The sequence below is a fragment of the Thamnophis elegans genome, chromosome 2 (genome assembly GCF_009769535.1).
Source record: "Thamnophis elegans isolate rThaEle1 chromosome 2, rThaEle1.pri, whole genome shotgun sequence".
Lineage (NCBI taxonomy): Eukaryota > Metazoa > Chordata > Lepidosauria > Squamata > Colubridae > Thamnophis > Thamnophis elegans.
This window is the reverse complement of record NC_045542.1, coordinates 169,611,372-169,629,139: the sequence shown is the minus strand read 5'-3', so window position 1 is coordinate 169,629,139 and position 17,768 is coordinate 169,611,372. Positions and strand designations below refer to the sequence as shown.

General features: G+C 46.9%; 1 protein-coding gene across 1 annotated transcript; it reads left to right on the top strand.

Annotated features, from left to right (window-relative positions):
- The first annotated feature begins 10,437 nt into the window (after positions 1-10,437).
- Positions 10,438-17,487, top strand: LOC116503390 (major histocompatibility complex class I-related gene protein-like). The gene is made up of 9 exons (XM_032209783.1): positions 10,438-10,647; positions 11,010-11,288; positions 11,870-12,145; positions 12,509-12,790; positions 13,550-13,648; positions 14,220-14,252; positions 15,223-15,255; positions 16,628-16,661; positions 17,398-17,487. The coding sequence occupies exons 1-8, from the start codon at positions 10,467-10,469 to the stop codon at positions 16,645-16,647; spliced, it is 1,203 nt and encodes a 400-aa protein (XP_032065674.1). The 5' UTR covers positions 10,438-10,466; the 3' UTR covers positions 16,648-16,661; positions 17,398-17,487.
- The last annotated feature ends 281 nt before the right edge of the window (positions 17,488-17,768 follow it).

The following is a 17,768-nucleotide window of genomic DNA, read 5'->3' as shown; positions in this document are numbered from 1 at the left end:
TATATAAAAGTTCAAAGTTATCCATCAAGTCTTTTTTTAAGTCCCATACAGTATATTTTCCGAGGAAATCAGCATCATTTCTTTCAGCCTTAATGTCTCTTCATCGGTATACCACTATACCATTTTATATAAGACAGAAGTCACAAAGTATTATTCAACTTAAAATTAAGCAAATGTTTTGGAAGCATAACTAAATCCTTGTTCTCTGCTCTTCTGCCCTTCCGGAGTGGAAAAACGATACCTCCCGCCTTGTAGTTGTGTGTTTGGTTGTTTCTCTTCTACTTCTCCTTGTCTTTCTCCGTGTCCGGGTGATTCAGGAAGTCCTGCCTTCAGGATCTTGTAGTAAAAATCTCGGGCTTCCCAAACAGAGTTGAGGCGATGTTTCTGGTCATCAAATGTAACTGTAATACCAAATGGCACCTCCCATCTGTACTCTATTTGATTATTTCTGAGTTCTTTAGTTAGAAAAGCATAATCTCTCCTGGATCTTAACATTTGGGGTGGTATTTCTTTGAAGACGATCAAGTCCTGTCCATCAATTCGCAGCCTGTTATTGTAAAACTCTTGTAGTATCACGTTTCTGGATTCTTTTGTAGCAAAATATATAATTATATCTCTCGGAAGCTGTCTCTGTTTTGCTGTCCACGAATTATGGCGGTAAATTTTTTGGATCTGCCAATCAAAGTTGAGTCCTGGACTTCCCACCAAACGACTGAAAGCCTCAAAAAAGGTCTGTTTCAAATTCTCCTGTTCATTTTCACGCAATCCCCTGACTCTTATTGCAAACGCAGTCTTCTTATAATTTGTCATAACAAGTTGTCTTTCTGCATTTTCAACTTCCTGTTGCAACATTTCAATTTTAGATGTCAGATTAGAATTAGCTTCTTCCAAAAGTTCCAGTTTATCTTCCATTCCTGCAATATAATCTGTCATTACAGTTATAACCTCGATCATATTCTCCTTTGTTTGAGCAATCTTGGCATCAAACTTATCACATAATTCCGAAACAAGTTGCTTCATTTCCGCTCTAAATTCTTTAAGAGTTTCAAAAAGAAATTCTTTCATTAACAAATCTCCAGTAGAGGGCGTAGAAGGCAAAGGCTGCGGCTTTATAGCAATTGCTTGGGATGTATTGTTGAAAAGACGTTTAGGTTGCTTTGACTTGGGAGCCATTATAAAAGAAAAAAAGAAAACAAACAAAGTCTCTGCTCACCTTGATTTAAGATAAAATACTTTCAATAAACTTTTGGCAATTAGTAAAGAGAAGTCTTCAGGAAAACGGAGCTAGTTAAATATATCATATATCAAATGCGGAAGCTATAAAATCGCCATTTTGAAAAGCAGTTAGACAAAGGAGTTTTTTATAAAATTGAAGCTGGTATTTTGAATAATAAGGTGGTTCAAATCTCACCGGCTCAGGGTTGACTCAGCCTTCCATCCTTCCGAGGTGGGTAAAATGAGGACCCAGATTGTTGGGGGCAATATGCTGACTCTCTGTAAACCGCTTAGAGAGGCCTGAAAGGCCTATGAAGCGGTATATAAGTCTACTGCTATTGCTAATTAAAAAAAAGGTTCTCAGGAATGGTCGCTGCTCGGATTGATTTTAAATAGCTTAGATTTGTCCTGAGGGGGGGGACAACCTGCCTTGAGCTGAAAAAAAAAACAGCTGAGAAGATCTGGCTGGAGTAAAAAAAAAAACCTGCTTTTGTTGAACCTCTTTTCCGTTCACAGCGAAAAACAAAGGGCTGTGAACTACAAAGAGATTCTAACGACTGAGTTCCTCCCTGCCCCTTTCTTGCCTGAAAGGGGAGATATCTATAGATTTTTTAGATATACAAACCAGACCTCTGAGGGCAGCTCCTTTGAGCCACCGGCGACGGCTGGCTCCTCCCCCGGAAGTCGTGCGGTGAGGTTTATGGCTGGTGAGGCACTGACACAGGGGTTTCAATTTTTTTTTAGGCTTGTGGACTTCAACTCCCAGAATTTCACAGCCAGGCATGCTCAGTTCCGATTTAAAGCGACAGCATTTGTTTTTCTCCTTTGCGAAAAAAGTTTTCCTTCATTCTTTTTCTTCTCTCTCCCCCTCCTTCCTTCCTCTCTTCCTCCCTCACCCCTCTCTCAAACAGACACATGCACACAGAGAAGTTGGATCCCTCTCTCACTCACTCATTCTCTCTCAAACAAACACAAACACAGAAGTTGGATTGGATATATTTTCCAATGGCTTGAAAGCAACTCCTCTGCCATACCCCCCACCTTCCCCTGCTGCCTTCCGATCCAAGCCTTTGATTGCAGGTGGAGCCACATTGCCTTTTCAAACTTGTAATCAGTGAAGCTGGGCTTATATACTTTTATCCAGCTGTGTGTGTGTATGTGTGTTTGAAATCATTCAAAAGACAACCTACAGGGTTGCCCCTGCATGGTCCCATGGGAGTCTGACAACCAATCAGAATACAAGCTCAAATTCAAAAGCCCAGAGAGGGCATAAATCCCAGGCACTCTCAGCATCTCTGCCCTTTTTTCTTCAAGATCTTCAAGGCATCTGATCCTCTTTTTCCCCAGGACCTCAAACCATCCTGTCCACTGTTAAAGCCATCTGTCCAAGCAGCCTCCATGTTTCCGGTGTCTTTCTCCCCACTTGGAACTGAAGCCAGAAGGACATTTCTTCCAACACATGCACACTGCATAACAGCATAACGCAGTTGGAAGGGACCTTGGAAGTCTTCTAGGTCAACCCTCTGCTCAGGCAGGATACGCTGTACCAATGACAGTTAACCTTTTCGGTGCTGTACCCAAAGGGTGTGTGCATGGATGTGAGTGCAGCATGCACACTCCAATTCCCAAAATGTAATGCGAGCACTCCCCGTGCATGCGCCCTGCCTGTTTTGGCTTCCCAGTTGGTGCAGGAGGCTTTTCAGGCCCAAAACGAGACACCAAGGGGGAGGATCGCAGTTTCTCTCCAGCCCACCCAGGCTTTCTCCTCCATTCCTGCCTCCCATCCCTTCCCCCATCTCAGCAGTTTCCCTCCCAGCGCATGTGTGGTGGAAGAAGGGCTCTGCCTGCCACCTGTGGCACACCTGCCATAGGCTCACCGTAAGACAAATAGTTGTCCAATCTCTTCTTAAAAACTTCCAGTGTTGGAGCATTCACAACATCCGGAGGTGAGTTGTTCCACTGATTCATTGGTCTCACTGTCAGGAAATTTCTTCTTAGTTCTGTAAGAAGTTAAAACCCACCCCTCTCCTAGAAAATGAATTATTTTTAGGAAATATTGAAAAGGCAGAATATTTCCCCCTAAAAGGGAGGCGGAAACACATCCTCCCCCAACCTTTGTCAATGGTGCACTAAGTCCTGAGCCAGCTCATGTGCAACATAAAAGGCATAATAGGGCCCATCTAGCAACAGAAACTCACCACCGGTCACCTGGGAAGAAGCAATGCTCAACCAAACTTGGACTCAAAACACAGCCTACAGAGTTGCCCCTGCATGGCCCTATGGGAGCCTGACAACCAATCAATGCAAGCTCAAGTTCAGGGCCCAACAGAGGGTATAAAACCAAGGCACTCACCATCTCTGCCCTTTTTCTGCTTAGGAGCTCAGCCATGTCATCCTGTCCACCATTAAACCATCTTTAGTTTATTGTCATTGTACGTAAATACACAGTATACACACACAACAAAATTCACATAACCTCCAGAGACCAGGCCCAACACACATAACAATCCCCAAACACACCTCCACCCACCCCAAAAATTCCCCGCCCCTAAACCACCCAAGCATTCACACAACAGACCAAGTAGTGCTGTCCAAAAGCTCAGGGATGTTGGCCCTTTTAGTTCATTGTTGAGTGCAATTATAGCTCTGGGATCAAAGCTATTCAGAAGACGTGTGGTCTGAGTTTTAATTCTTCTGTATCTTCTGCCAGAAGGCAACAGTCTAAAAAATATTATAACCAGGATGGGAAGAATGTTTCCAGGCGCCTCTGAGAATGTTATGGAACTTCCTCAAACAGCAAGATGTGAAGATGTCATCCAGGATTGGTCGCTGGAGCCCGATGATATTCTGGGCAGTTTTAATAATTCTCTGTAGAGCTTTTGTGTCTGCTGCAGAGCTGCTCCCATACCATGCCATAATGCCGTATGTCAGGACACTCTCAATGGTGCTGCGATAGTAGGACAGAAGTAGATGCTGAGATAGATTTATCTTCCTGCGCATTCTCAGGAAGTACAGCCTCTTCTGTGCCTTCTTCACAAGCATGTTAGCGTTGATGGCCCATGAGAGGTCCTCTGAGCTATAAATGCCCAGAAATTTAATGTTTTCAAGCAGCCTCCATGTTTCCAGTGTCCTTTTCCCCACTTGGAATTGAACCCAGGAGGACATTTCTTCCAACAGTTCTAAGTTGCTTCTCTCCTTGATTAGTTTCCATCTGTTGCTTCTTGCTAGTTCTGGGTCTTCTCTTTCTGCAAAAAGTTAGGCCTTGGTTGAGTTCCATCTCTGCAGGGTCAAAATGTTCTCATTCCATTCCTCTCACAATGACCCTCTAAGATAAGCCAGCTGGTTGACGGCAGATGAAGTCTTTCCATGGACAAAGCAGGTACGGAGGAGTTCACCAGGACTTTCCTCCAGGATAGCCCCCAATTCACAACCTCCACAATTGTGGTGCGTTGAGGAACCCCCGAAGGCAGATCCTACATCCGATGCTGGACAGTCTCCTACTAGCCGTGGCCCTGACTGGGTCTCCTTCTCTCTCTTCCACCACCCAAGAAGGACTCTTGGAGTTGGGCTGGGATTTCCCAGAGCTGCCAGGCTGATATCTTCCAAACGCCACACTGCAGCAGCAATTACTTAGCAAGAAGTTAGGAAAGGGGAAGAAGGCGGGGCTTAGCAGTGAGAAGACGGAGTTTCAGGCTATTCCTGAAATTCCCCTATTCCGAAGGATTTTTGGACGGGTCGTTGGACCCTAGCTGTCCCGGAGAAGACAGTGAAAGGTGAGGGGAGATCCAGTGACCTCAGCGACGATTGCAAAGTCTCTGGGGGGCGTGGAATTAACCCCTCCTGCCAACTCCTTTCTGGATTGGCTGTATGCTAACCGAAACTGCAGGTTGCCCCTAAGAATGGTGTGAGTGGATTCAACTGGTAAGCTGATTTTATTACTCAAAGAGAGACGGTCCGCACTAAAATCTAAGCTAATTGAAACCAAAGAACAGAAGAATCTAGCGGCGAATTGGTTTTTTTTTTAATGGATTTATGGCTGGTGGTTAACCTATTTCTTAAATGTTTTGAATGCTGTTTACGTGGATAAAGGAAAGTTTACTTTATTTCAACACCCCCTCGGGCTCTCCTTAAGTGGGCTGTAAACCAATTTACTATAATTTGGCTTCTTATAACTTGACACTTTTACTGCTTGGCTGTGTTGGCTGTGTTGGTCTAAGATCAGATAAGACTGCATAACTCCCAGCGTGTCCTGTACTTGCAAATTTCATCTGCGTCACATCATGGCGTCTATACTTGCTTCAAGTGACTCATTTCAAAAGATTTTTTCCGCTTTTCAAAAGTTGTTTGATACATATGAAAAATCTGGAAAAAAACTGGACTATTTGTTGTTTTTAACATTAAAATATGAAGGAAAGAGTCAGAACGTTGAATGTTTGAGTGCTCCTGAAATTCAAATGAAGAACGTCAGAAAGGAAGTCTCTCAACTTGCTGACAAGTCGGGCATCTGGTTCACTTCGGAGGCAGAAAGAGAAAGAGATGCAACGTTTGAAAGAGGGGGAGCCATACAGAAAATTTATCTCAAAAGACAGATTGCAGGAGGAATGAGAAGCATTAAAGAATCTATACTTTATGAAACATTATTTGCAGAATTTTCGACACCACCCTTGAAAATCAAGGACAAATTGAGTGGAACAAGCCAAGGACAACATTATTACATCAGAGGCACACTAAGCAAAAAGGTGCGAAGATATTTCTGTTTGGACTTGCTTATAAAAACGTTTGGGGAACTTGTTTTAAGAATGGTAAGCACTGTTCCCTCTAAGGTGCGCACCTGCGCGGCCGCGCACGTCGCAAGAAAACCCCGCGCAGCAGTTTCTATCTGCCGCGCAGAGTTTTCTGTAAAGCAAACGTGGGGAAGTCCTTTGCAGGCGGCTAGAACTGGCCACCTGCAAAGGACCTCCCCAGACTTGTTTTGATGAGCCGCCAGTCCTCTTGCTTCTTCTCCTTCACCGGCAAAGCTCCCGCTGGCGCCCCCGCCCATGGCAGTGGCAGTGGTGCCTCTCCCTCCACGCGGAGCACCTGAGCTGGCTCCCGCGTTATCCCTCCCCCTTCCTCCTCTGCCGTGCTTTTGAGGCCGCGGGAGCTAGTAGGAAAGCGGCGGAGGTGGAGGTGGCGGCAGGGATAACCCAGAGCCCAGCTCAGGTGCTCCAAGCTGAGGGGGAGGCACCACTGCCACTGCCATGGGCGGCGGCGCCAGCGGGAGCTTTGCCGGTGAAGGAGAAGAAGCAAGAGGACTGGCGGCTTTGAAATGCAACCCCCTGGTCCCGCCGGCCGCGGATTTGATTCGGCGTAAGTGGGGGCCGAACACATGCTGAGCCGGCTTTGCGCAGTGAGGCGGAGTAATTCAACCCCCCCAAAGAACGTGTGTGTGTGTGTGTGAGAGAGAGAGAGAGAGAGAGAGAGAGAGAATTGGATCAAAATTGGTGGCCAAAGGAGTGGAGGGAGGGAAGGAAGGAAGGAAGGAAGGAAGGAAGGGAGGGAGGGAGGAAGGAAGGAAGCCCTGCCCCCTGTGAAAAAAACTGAAGATGGAGCAGTGAATGAATAAACCATAAAAGCAACAAACAGTTAATGTGTAAGTAAGCTGAGGAGCAAGTTCTCAACTAAGGAAGAAATATAAGAAAGAAATATAAAAAGCTCAATATGCCAAAACACTTATTTTAGTCTTCATTTAATTACTTGTATTGTAGTCTGATGTAACATCTTTTTAAAGTTAACGTTAGTTAGAAAAGATAGGGTACAAAACTTAAATAATAAAAAAATTGTACATTCATTTTGAAAAATAAATGCAATACTTGATTAATTTCATATCTTTATTTAAAATAGTTTTGGCATGGCATATGATTTTATTGACTCAGTTGGAAATGATGTGGATGTTGTATCTGATTCTGAGGTATATATATTCTTAAGTAACATAACATATAGCATATTGTCCAAACTTGCTAGACTATTTAATTGATCTTACTACTTTAAAGGGGGAGAGTTTCATGATAAATTATTTTATTACATTTATGTTGCATTTATATATTATATTTATTACATTTATATTCCACATTATATATTTGTATTGTTATTTTAGTGTATATTGTCAATTTCGATAGATATTATATTGATATATCAATCCTGATTTTAATCATACTAAATAACAATTACTGCTATTATTTATCAGCATTACATATTTACAGTTTTTAATATTGAGCTAGTCATATTTTAGAATAATAGCATTATCTTTTAATAGGATAATTGGCAAAATCTAATTCACATGTGATGGGTTGCATTCCAAAGGTTTTACCCACCTCCCTTCCGAGGTGGGTAAAATGAGGACCCAGATTGTTGGGGGCAATATGCTGACTCTCTGTAAACCGCTTAGAGAGGCCTGAAAGGCCTATGAAGCGGTATATAAGTCTACTGCTATTGCTATTGCTATTCATGTCTGGCATTCATCGGGCTGAAACCTCGCTCGCAATTGGCGCTTGACGCTTCGAAGTTTGCGCAAATGTCCAGCAGACGCGACAGCAGTTCAAACTGTGGCTCTCTTAGGTGCTCAGGCATGAAACTGTGCAGCTCACACACTATACTTTTCCGCTCACACTGAAAAAAAATTAGAGGGAACATTGCCCTGGGCCCCTCTCTGCCTCCGATGCAGAGCCCTCACCAGAGCCTTCTCCGGACTCCAGGACTGGCCCTTGTTCCTCCCCAACCTCCTCACTGTCTGAATCTGCCGCCAGCTCTGCTGGTGGCTGGCGGGCCATAACACTCTCTTCCATCACCTAAGAAGGAAGCTCATCATGGTCCCTTGATCAAAATTCAGAAGTTTGGCAATTGACTCATGTGTATGATGATTGCAGTGTCCTGAGGTCATGTGATCAACTTTGGTGCCCTTCTGACATTTAATTGTGCTGAGAAATCTCAGAGGAATGGTCTACCAGCTGCATTGATTGCCAGAGAAGACATATCTACTAGGGAAGCATCAGGGAAGAGAAGGTGGGCCACAAGCTTTTCTGGTCTCCAGAAGAACCCCTCTCTCTCAAACCATCTTTCTTCCCTGTCCAAAATGTGAACGTTCTTGTCCTCAAAAGAGCCTCCTTTTTCTATAAACACATTGTCCCCTCTCCTCGTACCTCCCTTTGAAGATGTGCACATCGAAACATCTGGGACAAAGTTCTAACCCGACTTTGCTTCCCTCAAAAGCTACCCAGATTGAAGAGTCAGCCAAAAAAAAAAGTTCTCCAGCCTCAGAAAAAAAAAGCTGCCTCGAAAGAGGAGGTGGGTAAATTATGGACACGGACACACACCAATGTTCCCTCTAATTTTTTTTCAGTGTGAGCGGAAAAGTATAGTGTGTGAGCCAGTTTCATGCCTGAGCACCTAAGAGAGCCACAGTTTGAACTGCTGTCGCGTCTGCTGGACATTTGCGCAAACTTCCAAGTGTCAAGCGCCAATTGCGAGCGAGGTTTCACCCCGATGAATGCCAGACATGAAAAGTGCCACTCAAACCCTATACTTTTCCCCTCACCCTGAAAAAAAAAGGCTCTCTGCTCAGCTTTTAGATTGTTAGACTGGCTAGAGAGAGACATGGCACCAACAGGGTCCTGGGTCCTGGCATTTTGCAGGCAACCTGTCCTCTCACATTCCTTTGGAATGCAACCCATCACATGTGAATTAGATTTTGGGACATTCACAACTTCTGGAGGAAAATTCTGCTCCGCTGATTAATTGTTCTCACTGTCAGGAAATTTCTCCTCACATCTAAGTTGCTTCTCTCCTTGATTAGTTTCCACCCATTGCTTCTTGTTCTACCCTCAGGTGCCTTGAGGATAGTTTGACACACACCCCTTCTTTGTGGCAGCCCCTGAGATATTGGGACACTGCTATCATGTCTCCCCTAGTCCTTCTTTCTATTAAACTAGACATACCCAGTTCCTGCAACTGTTCTTCGTATGTTTTTAGCCTCCAGTCCCCTAATCCTCTTTGTTGCTCTTCTCTGCACTCTTTCTAGAGTCTCCACATCTTTTCTTTTCGTGGTGACTAAAACTGAATGCAGTATTCCAAGTGTGGCCTCACCAAAGCATTATAAAGTGGTATTAACACTTCACGTGATCTTGATTCTATCCGTCTATTTATGCAGCCTAGAACTGTGTTGGCTTTTTTGGCAGCTGCTGCACAGGGCTGGCTCATATTTAAATGGTTGTCCACTAGGACCCCAAGATCCCTTTCACAGTTACTACTGTTTAGCAAGGTACCACCTATACTGTACCTGTGCATTTCGTTTTTCTTGCCTAAATGTTGCCCAAAAGACGTGCCTCTTGGGGGTGGGATAACCCCTTGGGACAGGGGTGGGTTTCGACCGGTTCGCACCGGTCCCTGCGATCCGGTTGGTCGCCGAACCTGGAAGTAAGTAACTTCCGGGAACGGCGAAGCCCCCCCCGCGCCCGCACACCCGCGCCCGCTCCTTACCCGTTTTTTACGAATTCTGCGCTTTCCACGCATGCGCAGAACGCATACAGCGCCTGCGCGATCCTCCAGGAGCAGCTGGAGCATCGCGCAGACGCCAATACGCATGCGCATGCCGCGTGCGTGCGTGAGGACGCCGCGTGCGTGCGCGAGGACGCCGCCGGCCTCGTTCCAACCGATCCGGTTGGAACGGGGCGAGAAACCCACCCCTGCCTTGGGATAACCATGACCTGGGTGACTGAGAATCTGAATAGACACTCAGACTTTGCTCATCATAAGGAGTGTAAAAATCAATTAAAAATGGCAATTATAATAACAAGGATGGTAGCCGGAATAGTTAATTATTATTTTGGTCTCAGAAGAACCATGAAAGAAACGAGCAGCCATCTAAATTTATTTTTCCCCCACCCCCATCCCAACCTGTGCGGGGGGGGGGGTCTGAAAGGGGCGCGCGCCCACCTACACCCCCCCATCCAGAGAACCCTCCCACTTTTCCCAGCCCCCCAGTTTCGCCCCTCCCCCAAGAGATTGAATCCCTGGAAGGGGATTTCCTGGTGTAACTTTCGCTTTCCTCTCCAGGCCTCTGTCGCAGGTTGCGCCTGGACATCTGCCTAACAACAGTGACGATTAAGGATTTTCTTTTCCTACTGGTTGGGCTTGCCCAATCGCTGGCTTGCTCTGGGTTGTTGTGTCGTTGGTTATCCGGTCGGCCTGGACGTCTGCCTAGCAACATTGACGACATGGCGATGCTTTTTTTCTACTGGTTGGGTTCGCCCAATTGTCAGCAGGCTCTGGGTTGTTGCGTTGTGAATGCGGAAGGCCCTGAGCGCAGGCTGAGGATCGCGGCCAGGATGGCTCTGCGCTCTACGCCACTCTGGCTCCTGGTGTTGGTGACGCTCGGCTTGCGGGAGAGCTGCTTTGGTAAGTTCCTTTGGGGGCCTTTTTCTGCCGGGGGGGGGGAAATCTATCAAAGGAATCTCACTCTCGCTCCGCCCCCTAAAGTTTACCTCTTTCTTGTCCTCCCCTTCTAGTGCCCCCCAAGCGCAGTTCTCTCTCCCCCCCCCCCAGTTGCAGTTGTAAGAAAGCAGCATTTGCACTTGATCACGTCTATTAACAAACTTCCGGCTTGCCTTCAGCACAACTCCTATGCCTAGGAAGACTCCTGGGTCTTCCTTCCTACTTTGGGCAAGCTTTGGTGGCTCGTTTCTCGACTCGGTTCCGACATGGAGGATGTGTAGCCTCACTTGAAGCCCCCTAACTCTGTCCCTCTGGGTCTTTTCCAGGCGTCTCCTCCCACTCCCTGAAGTATTTCTCCACCTCCATCTCGGACCCCAGTCAGGGGCAGCAGCCCCACTTTGTCGCTGTGGGGTACGTGGATGATCAGATCTTCGTTCACTACGACAGCCACAGCCGGAGGTTGCAGCCTCGAGTCTCCTGGATGGAGAAGGTGGGGAAGGAGGATCCCCAGTACTGGGACAGAGAGACACAGATATCACGTGGCGATGAGGAGTCATTCAGAGTAAGCATGGAGAACCTGAGGAGTCGCTACAATCAGAGCGAAAGTGAGTGATGGGTCAGGTGGCTCCTCCGGCCCCATAATCCCCTTCTCAGGAAGGGGGGTCCCTCCCAAAGGAAAGGCTGCTGCCCTACTTTTTAAAAATTTAAAAATGTTTGTTCATTTAAAAAAAATAATTATTGTAAGTTTATCTTTGACCCAGAACTAAAGTTCTCTGTGCAGGTTACAGGTATTAAAACATTGTAAAACTCCAGTGCCTTTTCTGATCCCAGGAAGCCAAAAGGCTCTGCGTTGAGAGTCCAGACAGAGAGTCCAGATGGGGCACTGGGATCCAAAGCGAGTGGTGCTGCTTGTTCTCCTTTTGCCCAGAAGCAGCCTTTGGGGGAGGGAGAAGATAGAGGGGAACATCGGATGGCAGCTGGGTCCGGAGACCTACAAGGTCCAATTTGGAGGCAGGATGGAAGATCTCATCCCGAGGGACCTGAATAGCTTTATAGGGAAAATGTATTTCTTTCATTTTCCAACACTTTTCCTGCTCTGTTCCTCCTATCTTAGTGCCCCAGTAGGGTAGAAGGACTCTGTCTCTCCTGGGGACTTCACAAACCATCTTCCTGTCCCTCTTTTCAGGCCTTCATACACTGCAGAGGATGTTTGGCTGTGAACTCTACACAGACAAGAAGAAGAAGGGGTTTTTCCGGTATGGCTACGAAGGGAGGACCTTCATCACCTTCGACAAGGAGAGACTCACCTGGGTGGCTCCCGATCCCCAGGCCCAGATCACCAAGAGGAAATTGGAAGCTGATCCAGGAAGGAATGAGAGAGATAAGTCCTACCTGGAGGAAATCTGCATTGAGTGGCTGGAGAAGTACCTGTCCTATGGGAAGGAGACACTGCAGAGGACAGGTGAGCATCTGGATCCAGGCTGGACTTTCCTCCTTTATGACCAGATTTCTTGCACACATTCAGCCCCTTTGGGTCCCTGGTCTTTAGCTTGGTTGCCCTGGTGGGAATCCCCCTACTCCCCTCCCAGCACCTCTCCTGGATGCAGAAAGTTCTCTTTGCCGGGCAGCCATTAACATGAAATACACTGTCTGCCCTTGCAAGCTGTAGTTGTGGCTGGCCAGGATCAAGTCTCTGTGTGGATCAGCAGTAAATCTTTGGGTTAAAACTAAATAATCAGAGACTTTCCTGTCCCTTCAATTTTTTGATCCACCTTCCAGGCTCTGGAGGGGCTCAGAGTTAATTCTGGGGGTGCCGTTTCTGCAGAGATCCCAATGGTGACGGTGAGCAGCCGGACGGAGGTGGAAGATGGGATGGAGACGCACATCTGCCGCGTGGATGGCTTCTACCCCAGGGACATCGATGCCTCCTGGAGGAGGGATGGGGAGGTCTGGCTGGAAGAGACCTTCCATGGGTCTGTGGCCCCCAACGCGGATGGGACCTACCACTACTGGCTCAGCATCCGGATCGACCCCGAAGAGAGGAGCCGCTATCGGTGCCACGTGGAGCACGATGGCCTGCAGGAGCCTCTGGACTTGGAGCTGAAGGGTGAGAGGCTGCAGGGAGGGGAAGGCTGGGCTCTCTGGCAGGCTGGAGGGTGATGGGAGAGAAATCTGACCCCAGATGTGTCCAGATGTGAGCATACCTGAGCTATTAATCCACTGATTTCTCCTGTGTTTGATGTTGGTGAAGCTGCAGGGACTAAACCATAGATTGGCTTCAGGGGATGTAAAGGAAGCAACAGAATCCCATCACAAGAGTTGGCCGATCCTGATGAAATTCCCTCAGATCCTCTCTTAGCCTCTCTCCTTCCCAGTTTTCTGCCTCCAGTGTTTATGAAGTGGTTGTTTTGTTTCCCCCAATGTGCAGATCTGCGCATGTCTCACTGCATATACCATGTTGCCCGGTTTGTCTCTGGGTGTTTTATCCTCTGGGTGGACAAGCCTCCGCCTTGAATATCAATCCTTCCATTCCCCACCATCCAGCCAGAGCTGAAGAAGCTGCTTGGATGAGAAGCGAAACGTCTTCAAAGAAAAACCAGAAAGTCCTCTTGCCTCTTGAAAAGTACCTTTGGGTCACAATCTCAGAGTTTGTAGCCTGATGCCTTAATCTCACAAATTGACTCTTGATTCCCCTTCTATATATCTTCAAACATTTGGAGGTCCCTCAAGCGTCCGAAACAAAATATCTCAGGGCAAGGGGAGTTTTGGATAGGAGAGGAAGATTTTAAATTCTTCTTGCATCGGACTCATGACTTGGGATGATTGTTTGGGGTTCTCCTTCAATGATCTCTTTCCCCCAATTCAGAACCAACCAATTCAAAATCCAACCTGGGGCTCATCATTGGCTGCGTTGTGGCTGCCCTTGTCCTGGCGTGTACGATTGCTGGGATCCTGGGATTCTTCAGTAAGTATCTTTTTCTCAGTGAGGGAAGATGGGAGATTTCTCCCAGGTCTCTCCCTTTGGGGAACTACTTCTGGGTTTCCTTCTGTCCTGTTTTATTTAGATATCTGTGGCATGTACTAATTTTATTGTGATTCTGACAATTATTGTGATTTTCCCAGCACTCTTGAGGATTATCTGAGATCTCAGCCTCTTGCTGGGACTCCAGTCTCGATTCAGCTGAGTCTGAGATTCAGGCAGTCCTGTCTTCTCCTGAGTCGGGAAGAGGCATCCCAGTTCCTTTGTCCCTTTCAAAGGCTTTGGTCAGAGAGCAGCAGAGAAGGATTTCCACGGAAACCTCCCTCCCCTCCCAGCTGCTCCTTCTGCTTCCCCCAATTCCCCTCCCTCCATCTCGGAGGCAGCAGGTCTCTCTTGGGGCAAATCAGGAGATGCATTTGTATTTTGAAGATCTTTCTGTCTTGGTTGACGGGACTAAGTGACAGTGAAGCATCTGGAGTTCTTCCTCCTACAGAGGGAGAGTTTGGATGATCTCTGGTGGATTCTTTTGAGCTTTCACTGATTTTTATTCTTGCAGAAAAACGCCAAGATGACTACAAAGCAGCACCAAGTGAGTGATTTGTCTTCTTTACATGTATTCTCCAAAGTAGAGCAGGGACCAGAGGCACCATTAGTTGAGAGGGGTGTGTGTATGTATGTGTTCCTCTTCATGCTAATAACCAGGCTGGGGAATAGCAATAGCAGTTAGCAATAGCAGTTAGACTTATATACCGCTTCATAGGGCTTTCAGCCCTCTCTAAGCGGTTTACAGAGTTGGCATATTGCCCCCAACAACAATCCGGGTCCTCATTTTACCCACCTCGGAAGGATGGAAGGCTGAGTCAACCTTGAGCCGGTGAGATTTGAACAGCCAAACTGCAGAACTGCAGTCAGCTGAAGTAGCCTGCAGTGCTGCATTTAACCACTGCGCCACCTCGGCTCCTGGGGAAGATGGGCCCCCTTTTCATTACAGTCAGGCTGTTCTTGGAAGTGGAGACCTCTAGGAGAAACATCTGGGAGAAGGAACCTTTAAGAAGATGAGAAGACCCGGCTGGTGGAAGGTCCCTCTGACTGAGGACATGCTCTGTTCCCCAAGTAGGCCGAGAGGAAAGGCTTGGCCAAGTGAGAGTCAGAAGCTCCATAAAATTAGGGATGAAAAGGGGGAATTTTGAGGGAAAAGGAGCTTTGGGGGATGCCAGCTGGATCTCCTCTTGGTCTCCACTTCACAAAGGCTCTCTAAGTAAGAACTGGTTAGAAAAAGAAACTTTGGATCCATCTGTATCTTTTTAGGTCAGCCGTGCCTTCTGGCCTTGTGTGATATAAATATCAATTTTATGAATTCTTTCTGATGCCTTTTAGCCAAAGCAGTTTGGTTTAAACTCTCTCCATGTTATTTGTGTGTCTTTACTTGTGTGGGAGAGAGAAAGGGAGGGAGGGAGCTGGAGTCAGAAAGAGCTGAGCTTCTCTGTCTATAAGCCAAGAGACACAGAAAGACAGACAGACATCCTCCCTCATCCTCTTTTTCTTTCCTTCTTTTCCAGCAAGTGACAAAGGATCCATTAGTTCAGAACAGGGTAAGTCGGAGGGAGCAGCTACTTCATGAGCCATTCTGACCCTTTGGAAGACTTTGGGGGGATGAAAAAAGGGAAGGTCCCCCACTTTTTAAAGCCCCCCCCCAATTCATCCTCCCTGGGTTCCCTCTGAGTCTGCTTCTGGTGGAATAATAATTGGCTTATTATTTAAATATTATTTAAATTATTAAGTATTATTTAAACTTTGGCTTAGTGGTGAGGGCAACAGGTGAAACTTTGAGTTCTAGTCCTGCCTTGGGCATGAATGTCATAAAATCCACTTTCCTTGCACTGGTTGATTCTGCAGAGGAGAAGAAGAAACTCTCCCTGTTGGATTCAGGCAGGGGAGGCAGCCCAGAGTCTGCATGGTGGAGCCTTGGCCCCCTTTGGAGGAAAGAGTCCTCCATTCTTTGAGGGGAAATGGGGAAACCACCAGTGAGGCCATCATCCCCAGTGGTTGGAGACTCTTCTGCTGTCATAGCTGAGACCTGGCTGACTCTGGAAGAGGTGGGGGGGGGGTTCCCTCTCTCAGAGATGTGCCCAGCTGAGTTTAGGGTTTGGCCCCAACTGAGACCCCAGCCAGGATTGGTGGGGTTACAGTGGTCATCTCTTCTGGCACTCAGGAGGCTCCTACCCCACGTTTCTGGTTGTGACTCCCCGTTTCTGACTCTGGGCTCACATGATAATTTCCTGGCAGTGAGAACAATTAATCAGTGGAACAATTTGCCTCCAGAAATTTTGAATGCCCCAACACTGGAAGTCTTTAAGAAGAGGATAACGATTTGTCTGAAGTGGTGTAGGGTTTCCTGCCTAGACAGGGTGTTGGACTAGAAGACCTCCAAGGTCCCTTCCAACTTCACTATTCTGTTCTGTTCTATTCTGTTCTGTTCTATTCTATTCTATTGTACCAGCCTCCCTGATGCATGGCCAGCTCCCTGCCTCAGCTGCTGGGGGCATCTCAGGGTTGGCATGGAGTTGCCCAGGATTATGATCCTGGGAGACCTCAATCTGCCATCCCTGGGTTTGGCCTCGGAAGCAGCCCAGGAGTACATGGCTGTCATTCGGAGTCCGACTGGAGACAGAGGTCACACACTGGACATGATCTTCTTGTCAGACCAAAGGCAACAGGATCTGATGGGGGAATCTGGTTTTCATTTAGTGTTTTAAATATTCTGCGTGGCATTTCATTGAATTTTATTCTGAGCTGCCTACAGTCACCTTAATGGAGACGGAAGTTTAATTAATAAATCAATAAAAAGCTTTATGTCCTCTGAGAACTTTGGGAAGCTGAAGAGGTTGAATAGTGAAGAAAGAGATTTCTCCTCCTCAGAGGATCCAGACATTGATTCATTCTGTGTCTTTCTCTCCAATCCAGGGAGCAACTGGAGTGCTTAGCAGCCCCCTTGCAGGTGAGTGGTCTCAGTGGGAGCCGTATGGGGTGAGAGGGAGGGGGCCTTTGGGGTCCAAGGACCAAGTGAGGGTGAAGATGCTTTGGGAATCCCTCTTCTCTCTCCTATTCACCTCAGACATTGGAAGGTAAGGAATTTGGGGGAGAGGGCTCGGGGGAGGGTTGTAGCATTTAGGGTCCTGAGGCTGAAGATGAAAAGAATGTAGTCCACCCACGGATAACTGAACCAACAAGAGTTTATTGAGCATCCAGAATTGACATGAGAATCAACAGCAAAATTATTAATCATGAAACATCATTCTTATAGTGTTTTCAGCTTCTTTGAGCTCTACCTACTTTACGTGTTATATCATTATTTGCTAACAAGTCTCCAAGGTACAATAATTGGTTAGTCGTTACATCATTAGTGTTCGTGAGAATGTGCATGTTCTCACACACTGAATGAATCAAGTGTTATCAAATGAGTGAATATTACAGGTTATACTTTGTATCATCCCATGCCCTTGATGCCTGGGAACACTGCAAGCAAAGAATAGCTGACAGGCAAATATTTTCTGAGATTGCTGGAGTTTTTGCTTACACGTGTAACCTCAGTTCTCAGGACCATCCAGATGATTCACTGTAAAAACCCTACAGAGGGGTCTTCCTGCCCCCAAACTCTGATCCTCTGGCACCTCTCAGGCTCTGACTGTCTTGATCCAACTAACCCTTGGATACTTTCTCCCTCCTCTATGCAGGGGAGACGCCCAGCATGAGGAGAGAGGAGAGAAGATGGGATTGGCATGTCAGCCTCTGCTTTTCTCCTGCTTCGGCTGCCATTGAAACGGGGGGGGGGGGGTATTTGGGAGGGGAATCATTGTTGTGCTGGAGGAAGCTTCTAGACACTGAACTGACCACCTTACTGCGCATGTGGAGGAGGAGAGTTTCCTGCCAAGGCCAACGGTCCAGCATTCCATCCTGGTGATGCCTTTCGAAGTTATCTCACACCTGACATTTGGGAGAAATATGATTGGACTGTGCACAGGGATGCCAAGGGGAGGGGAATGAATGATACAATATCTTATTAGCTTTCGCGCCTAATTAACCAGACTTAGCTTAGCTTCGCAAC